This window comes from Cucurbita maxima, unplaced genomic scaffold, assembly GCF_002738345.1.
Source record: "Cucurbita maxima cultivar Rimu unplaced genomic scaffold, Cmax_1.0 Cma_Scf00009, whole genome shotgun sequence".
Taxonomy (NCBI): domain Eukaryota; kingdom Viridiplantae; phylum Streptophyta; class Magnoliopsida; order Cucurbitales; family Cucurbitaceae; genus Cucurbita; species Cucurbita maxima.
The window spans coordinates 2,670,587-2,678,953 of record NW_019272025.1 but is presented as its reverse complement, the minus strand read 5'-3'; the positions used below and the strand labels follow the sequence as shown (position 1 = coordinate 2,678,953).

The following is an 8,367-nucleotide window of genomic DNA, read 5'->3' as shown; positions in this document are numbered from 1 at the left end:
TTTTAAGTGAGCTCTTAGGGAAGATCAGCTTGTTATCCCTAGAGTAACTTTTATCTGTAGATTGTAGGCGGCAACTCGCTTGCATGAAGCTGAAATCACTAATATTTTTGAAACATTTATTAAAATTTGAGTGTATTTTTTTTACATAGAAAAGTATTAACACTTTTGCATACAAATTTAACCGATAAGATTATTTTTGAACTTTTAATATATTTTTTTAGTTTAAAAATATTATAAAAACTTTTAAAACATCAAACTATTTTTATTAATTTAGCCTAAAATTAAAAACCTTTCCCTTCTCTCTCACATGCAATCCACATGCTCATAAACTTTGATTTTAAATATAAATAAACGTCTATTATTATTAATAATAATTCTCTTTTTTTTTTTCTTTATAAAAATGAGATAAAGACAAGAAAATGGGAGATTTTAAGGGCATCAAGACAGACACGATATGACAATTCCAACGATTAGAAATACCTTATCCAAATAGAATATACTCCCACATATACATATTATAATACGAGCATATTATAAATTCGAAAAAGAATTTTCATTTCAAAATCTCAATAATAAAAAAAACAAAAAAAAACACGACTTTAATCATTTAAAATCAATTTAATGTGTATTAATTATACTTAAACTCAATTAAATTAAATGTCAACTCTATTAAATAAACAAATCATTAAAAAAAAAAGAATAGTATTTAAAACCACCAAAATTGATTGATTGATCAAAGCAATGCTTCCTTGTTAGCAAGAGAACAATGAATATTCTATGCTAAAGGACAAACAAACAAAGCTTGTCTGTTTATCAATTTGAGTGCCTAATTTTAGGAGCCGACAGGTCTTGGTTGGATGCCATCAATGGCGGCCACTGGACCTGCCGAGGAGGAGGGGCTTGCTTTGCCGGCTGGCGACGGAGGAAGCTCTGGTGGAGATCACGCCTCCTTTCTCTCCACCTTTCTTCTTTACATTGGTGCCCACGAGCTTTTCTCGCCACAGGTTTGCTTCAGTTCCATCAAATATTTTATGCCCTCTTTCACCTCATTTTTCTTTCAATTATATGTTCTTCCAGAAGGGTAAAATCGTCTTTGGTGACCCGAAATTCGGATATATATACCACCATAATGATTAGTTTAAATTACCCATTTAATTCATGCTTATTGATTTTATTTATTTATTTTATCGGTAAAGTTATATCTAATATATTCAGACATATTTGACTTTTTTTTTTTTTTTTTAAATAATTAAGGAATTTAAGTTTAATCTCTAAACTTTTGTTCCATTTAATCTAAAAAAAATTATGTGGGTAGCAATTTTTTAATATATTTTTAAATTAGTAATAATTTAATTTTAATTTAGTTGGTTGATTTGTGAGGATAAGATATTTTATTAAATCTTAAATTAAATTTTAAGATTAAATAATATATTTTTAAATTTGTAATAATTTAATTTTAATTTCGTTGGTTGATTTATGAGGATAAAATATTTTATTAAATCTTAAATTAATTTTTAAGATTAAATAGTTATGTTTTGTGATTTATATTTAGCTAAATTAATAAAAAAATATTTTTAAAAGTTTAGATAAGACAAAAAAAAAAAATATCATGGAACTTTATATAAAAAATATTTTTTAATTTTTTTATAATATTTTAACAAAAACTATTGTGTTTTAAAAATACCAACCTTTTTAAAGTTTAATTAATACTCTTCAATTTTTTTTTAAAAAAATTAAAATATATTATTAAAAATTTTAAAAATAATATTAATATACTTTACTTTTTTAAATAAAAGTTCAATTTTTTTTTCAATAATCTGTCTATCCATTACCACTAAATTTTTTATTATTACCTCGTGATATTAATAAAGGGTATTTTTGGAATATTTTTGGAATATTTTTGGAACGTGATATTAATGAAGGATATTTTTGGAACGTGATACTATCCAACTTTATTTTCTAAATTTTTTAAAAAGTTTTAGAGTATTTTTAAAGATATATATTTTTTTAAAATTAAGAGTAAAAAATGACGTGTCAATTTTAAACACAGATGTGGAAAGCGGCCATGACAGAGTTGGTAGCAACAGCCTTGCTGGTATTTTGCTTAACAACTTCCATCGTCTCGTGCTTGAAATCCAACGAATCAGATCCAAAGCTCTTAATCCCAATCGCCGTTTTCATCATCCTCTTCCTCTTCCTCCTCGTCACTTTCCCTCTCTCCGGCGGTTTCATGAGCCCCATTTTCGCCTTCATCGCCGCCCTAAGAGGCGTCATAACCTTCACTCGCGCCGCCGTCTACATTCTCGCTCAATGTCTCGGCTCCATCATTGCCTTTCTCCTAATCAAGGACGCAATGAGCCCCGATGTTGCCGACAAGTACTCTCTCGGCGGCTGCACCATCCATGGCACCGGCGACACCCCTGGCATCGGTATCGCCACGGCTCTAGTTCTCGAATTCGCCTGCACCTTCGTGGTTCTCTATGTCGGAGTGACGGTGGTGCTCGACCAGAAGATGAGCGAGCGGCTCGGTCTGCCGATGGTGTGCGGAATGATCGCGGGGAGTTCGGCGGTGGCGGTTTTCGTGTCGACGACGATTACAGGGCGGGCTGGGTACGGTGGGGTGGGGCTGAATCCGGCGAGGTGTTTAGGGCCGGCGGTGTTGAGAGGAGGACGGTTGTGGGAGGGGCATTGGGTGTTTTGGGTGGGGCCGTTTGCGGCGTGTGTGGCTTATTATGGATTTTCGGTCAATTTGCCGACGGCGCCGTTGGTTGGAGCGAAGGGGGATATCGGGATTTTGAAAATGGCCGGCAGTTGTTGGCGGTGGCGCCGCCGCCGGAGGTTGGAAGAAAAGTTAGGGCAAAATGTTTAAATCTGAAATTGAATGGAAAAATGAAAAAAAAAAAAAATGTAAACTTTAAAAAAATTTACCTTAATTTAGTTTTTAATTTTGTGAATTTATTACTTTTAAAATTACAAATTTACTCATTAAATTTTTTTAATTCACCCAGTAAAATTTAAATTTATATCTTATAAATCAATAAATTTATACTAATTTTAAAATTTTAAAATTTTAGCCGAAACAAAATTAAAATTTTAGAAATTACTTATAATTTAATATTTATTAAACTATACTTAAAATTACTAATTAAAAATATTTTTAATAAACTCATCACTTTTTAAAATAAAATTTAACATTTTGATTCTAAATATTTTGATTTGAACAGATTATATATGGGATAATAAATTTTTAAATATTTGAACTTAATTAAATAATTTTGTTTTTTTTTTATAAATATTTTCTGGGAAATTGGCTGAAAATTAGAATTTTTGTTTTATCGTCTCGTTATTACACGACAACCGCAACAGAGACTGATATACAATTATTCTTGGAAAACAAAAACTGTTTTTTTTTTCATTATTACCCAAAAATACAAAAATAATAAGGAAAATTCCACGTCAGCACGAAGTGGATCAGCCATAAAACGAACCAAGCGGTTTTTTTTTTCATTATTCCCCAAAAATGCAAAAATAATAAAGAAAATTCCACGTCAGCACACAGTGGATCAGCCAAGCGAAAGCAAGCTCCATACTACCACTGGTACACATTCTCACACAACGACGCTTCTCTCTCTCTATCCTCTGTTTAATTCATCGATTCCATTTCTCTTCATTCTCTGTTTCGCTGTTCCATTCTTTCATGGAGGTCACCTTCTCTTCCAAGCCTCAATCATTGATGTTCAATCCATGTCTTCCTGTCAATTCTTCTTCCTCCTTCTCCTACTCTCGGCTCCGCTTCGTTCGCCGGCAATTCCTTGGCGGTGGTCATAATCTCCGCCCGCCAGATTCCTTGTGCACTCGTCGGAAGTGCAGGAAGGTTGGCTTGTTTGTTCAGTCTCCGAGGTACATTTTCCGAGCTACGTTGAGTTCGAATCCGGCTCTCATCGTTGTTGCTGTGGTTACCTTCTCTGCTGTCTCGTTCATCTACATGCAACTCAATAGGAGGAAGAAGAATGCGGTTGAGGTACGGTGGAAGAATCGATTTGGAATTACTTCGTTGTTGTTGTTTTCTTGTTCGCAATTTGGTAAATGCTTTTTTTTTTCCGTAGCTGCACTAGGAAAATTAATGGACACATTCAAGATTCAAGAGAATGATTCTTGTTGTCTATCTCGCATTGCTTCGTTCATTTTAAGTCGTGTTTTCTCGTAGGCGAGGTATAATAGGATAATTCAGTTGATCGAGAGATAGATCAATGCAACAGCTGCAACCATGGTTTTACAGTTGACAATTTACTTAGAATTACATCGAACTGAAAGCAGCATTTCGCTGCAAAGTTAATTTTTATTGTTGTTCGATGAACTTAATGGCACATCACTGTTTCTAATATTTGATAATTGAGTAAGCTTTATTAACAATCTACTGAATCCTTAGTTTCACTCCTTGAAGATGCTTTTACTCACGTCATGGAATTTTTATAATATTTAGTCCATTATTTTTGGAGCAAATCATGGTATTCGAAGTCTCATGCAATAAATCTGAATGTAAATTGACGTCTGTGATTTTCATGGGCTCAACAATTTAGTTTGTTTGATTGATTTATCAGCCATTGTATTTTGGAGATAACGTGTTCTCTGGATCTGGTACCAATCACAGCGTTCCCAACCTACAAAGCTTGCCTTATCTCAACTAGGTAGAGACATCAACTGGTCTGCCGATGGTGAGATAATGGGCTTTAGGGAGCACCATGGCGTCTTTTTAGAGCAGAACATAGCCATTAAGGATAGAACTGAAGAGAGAAGTTATAATGGGGAAGAAGAGACTGTTCTGCAGCTTCAAAAATCTGTTCTGTCACATGAGGCCAGTGTCACCGAATCATTGCAGCCATCTGTTTCTGAAGTTACTACTTCTAAGGATAGTGATTCTCTGTTTTCAGATGAAAGTGAAGCGGCAGATCTTTCTCTTCTTTCTGATATATTTGAACCTCGCGTCCTGCAGCCTCTTATGTTTCCCAATGACATGACTGACTTAAAACTGAACGGATCTCATGTCAAATCCCACTCTGACTTGCCTGTTGTGGTTGATGCAACGGAGCTTCCACCTGTTGCTGGTCCTTTATGTAGTGTATATAATCCAGTGACTCAACATTTCCAAGCAGATGGTGGGCCTGTAAAAGTGGAAATATTTACCAGTTCCAACTTTCTAATTGAAGAACCTGCTAGAGAAGATATTTACATGTTCTATGAAGACACAGAGTCAAGTAGTCAAACGGAAACTTCTCGAACTTCTCATCTATACAACCAAAATTTTTCTTCAGTGATGATTAATGGTGTCTCGAGAGGAGCAGAATTAGTACCAGAGGATTCTCTGCACATTGCAGGTAGTGGCTACAATAGGATCATGATGGTCTTACCTTGTTCCTTTGAATAGGCAGGAAATATGATTTTATTTCTTATATCCCAACATTATTTCCTTAAAAATCTTTGCATCTCCTTATTCCATTTTTCAATTCAGTAGCGAATGTTTTTACAACTCAGGGTATGTTCAAAGAAATGTACCTGTTCCATATAAGGAAGGTTCTTCAGGAAACAGAAAAATATCTGGAGGCAACGACATTTCAAGATATGGGAAAGGAAAAGAACCCAGTCTGCATAAAGGAAAAGTTGTGAATGGGTTGCCCTGTCCAAATCAGAAGCATGTTCATTACAAAAATCTTCATGTAGATCAATTTAAATCCTACAATCAATGCCTGAAAGGTGGAAGGTAAGTTTGTTTCTCTTTCATGTATTGTGCAGTCAATATCACTCCTCTGCTGTCTCATGTTGTATGGTTGATGATTTACATTAAGATTATTTTGAAATGAAGGAAATAGGGGAAAAAAAAAAAAAAAAAAAAAATCCAGGATACCCCTCATTCCTCAATCACAATAGGTCTGCATTGCTTTGTATGTTCAACTGTTTCTGAAAATCTTTGTAACTTATTTCTTATTTGTGGTTTTTTCAGGTTGCCCGAGTGTATCAAAATACTTCAAGACATGGAAAAAGAAGGCTTATTGGATATGAATAAGGTAAAATGTGATGAATTTTTTAGAATCAATTTTTTAGATCTGAATTACAACTAATTTAACCAGTTTTCTGGCTCTAGATTTATCATGGGAAGTTTTTCAATATTTGCAAGACTAAAAAGGCTGTTCAGGAAGCTTTTCAGTTCACCATACTTATTCCAAATCCCACGTTGAGTACATTTAACATGCTCATGTCTGTATGTGCAAGTTCTCAAGATTCTGACAGTAAGTTAATGTATTCTTTAATATCATTTAACTACTTCTGTCTGGAAACAATCTCAGTGTTCATCTATTTACAACCATCATTCTTTTAGGGTGCATAATTTATGCATTGTAAATTTAGGCGCTTTTCAAGTCATGCGGCTTGTTCAGGAGGCTGGAATGAGAGCAGATTGCAAACTATACACTACTTTAATCTCAACATGTGGCAAAAGTGGAAAAGTGGATGCAATGTTTGAAGTATGGTTTCTTTCATTTTGGCTACCTGTTCTTAGATTTCATTAATGCTTAGTCTATCTCATTTGGGCTTTCTTTATGTACTTCCAATACACATTTCTTACACGTAATGAAGCTTCTATTGATTTATTGATATGTCATCTTGCACTACTGAATTTTGTAAAAATACTTTTACCTCCTGTTATTGATATCCGTTTAACTCAACTCTATTTGGAAAGAAAATGTACTGATTTTTCAGTTCTTTAAACAATGACTGTTGAAGTATTTGTCTTTCCTGTCAGTCTGAAATTCTGCTAGCAGCGAATTTGAATATCACTCATTCATATAATTGCTCCATCTGACATCTTAACTACTTCCTCCAATACTGAACAAGATTTTCCTTTTTATTTTAACTTTTGCTTCTTCAAAATTATGGAACATGCTTTTAAATTGTTCCTCCTCTTTCTTTTGTTGAATGAATGAAATTTTTTTATGTTTCAACATGAGTTTCCTGTTTTCATTGAATATCCTGAGATTTTTGCTTCTAGGTATTCCATCGAATGGTTAATACTGGAGTGGAACCTAATGTTCACACATATGGGGCACTTATTGATGGTTGTGCAAGAGCAGGTCAAGTCGCCAAGGCATTTGGCGTGTATGGAATAATGAGGTCAAAGGTATGACCACAGATCTTGTCGTTCCTTTTTTCTCATTTTATATGGTCTTATCTGTTACTTGTATATGTGGATATTCAAACGAAGGCATGCAACATATTCTATCATAAAGCTGAATGTTCACTTTGTATTCTAACAAAAATAAGAATTCTTGCTAATAAGGTATTCTGTGCAGTAGAACGTGAAGCCAGACAGAGTTGTATTCAATGCACTTATAACTGCATGTGGTCAGTCAGGAGCGGTGGATCGTGCTTTTGATGTGCTGGCGGAAATGGGGGCTGAGCTACATCCTATAGAGCCTGATCATATTACAATTGGTGCTTTGATCAAGGCATGTGCAAATGCTGGTCAGGTATGTTTCATCAAATTAAAGATTTCTTGCTGTTATTCAATTCCTCTCTCTCTCTCTCCAGTTAGGTTGATGATGTTGGTTTTAAGGGCAGAAAAATCATGCATTTTTTATAGGTTGATCGGGCAAGAGAAGTGTATAAGATGATCCATGATTGTAAGATTAAGGGCACACCAGAGGTTTACACCATTGCTGTTAATTGTTTCAGTCAATCTTGTGATTGGGACTTTGCTTCCAGTGTATATCAAGATATGACCAAGAATGGAGTACAACCTGATGAGGTATGTAATAGAGATGGAGTTAAGTACATCTTGCTTGGATCATGGATGATTCAGAATAGAGACAATAAGTTAGCATCTCAACGTTTTTTTTTTCTTTTTGAATATTTATGTTGGAGTGGTTTCAGATTATTAAACGACTGATCTGGCTGTAACATGTGGAAAAGTTAGAAGAAAGAATTCTTTCAAGTTTTTTGGACAGTCTTCTGTATGTACTGTTGTATCAGCTGGTTTTTGATTCGTACAGGGTGTGCTGATTCTAGTATTTAATATTTCATGCAGATTTTTCTCAGTGCATTAATAGATGTTGCAGGCCATGCTGGTAAGCTGGATGCTGCCTTTGAAATCTTAGGAGAAGCCAAGACACTGGGGTTAAGTGTTGGCATTGTGTCATATAGTTCGCTGATGGGTGCCTGTAGCAATGTGCGTGTTTTAATTGTTTTCTTTTTTGTTCAATATTGACAAGCATGCTGGAAATTTTTAGATTTATCTAAAGAGGTCTGACCTTATACATTTCACTTGATTTTTTTTTTTTTTTTTTTTTTTTTTTTTTTTTTTTTTTTTTTTTTTTT

At 34.2% G+C, this 8,367-nt stretch overlaps 2 protein-coding genes across 3 annotated transcripts in view; both read left to right on the top strand.

Annotated features, from left to right (window-relative positions):
- The first annotated feature begins 755 nt into the window (after window positions 1-755).
- Window positions 756-2,869, top strand: LOC111484008 (aquaporin TIP1-2-like). The gene is made up of 2 exons (XM_023130423.1): window positions 756-1,004; window positions 2,051-2,869. The coding sequence occupies exons 1-2, from the start codon at window positions 858-860 to the stop codon at window positions 2,867-2,869; spliced, it is 966 nt and encodes a 321-aa protein (XP_022986191.1). The 5' UTR covers window positions 756-857.
- Window positions 2,870-3,607: 738 nt separating this feature from the next.
- Window positions 3,608-8,367, top strand: part of LOC111484582 (pentatricopeptide repeat-containing protein MRL1, chloroplastic-like) — an 11,157-nt gene continuing 6,397 nt past the window's right edge. Inside the window, exons 1-11 of one of the 2 annotated variants that reach the window (XM_023131237.1) lie at window positions 3,608-4,021; window positions 4,652-5,375; window positions 5,533-5,587; window positions 5,627-5,758; window positions 5,999-6,062; window positions 6,140-6,284; window positions 6,403-6,518; window positions 7,043-7,171; window positions 7,347-7,520; window positions 7,634-7,798; window positions 8,078-8,218. In XM_023131237.1, coding sequence (XP_022987005.1) covers window positions 3,698-4,021; window positions 4,652-5,375; window positions 5,533-5,587; window positions 5,627-5,758; window positions 5,999-6,062; window positions 6,140-6,284; window positions 6,403-6,518; window positions 7,043-7,171; window positions 7,347-7,520; window positions 7,634-7,798; window positions 8,078-8,218 — 2,169 coding nt within the window. In that variant the 5' untranslated portion in view covers window positions 3,608-3,697. Of the gene's footprint in view, window positions 4,022-4,651; window positions 5,376-5,532; window positions 5,759-5,998; window positions 6,063-6,139; window positions 6,285-6,402; window positions 6,519-7,042; window positions 7,172-7,346; window positions 7,521-7,633; window positions 7,799-8,077; window positions 8,219-8,367 lie in introns of both variants that reach the window. The other variant, XM_023131236.1, reaches the window with a different exon arrangement.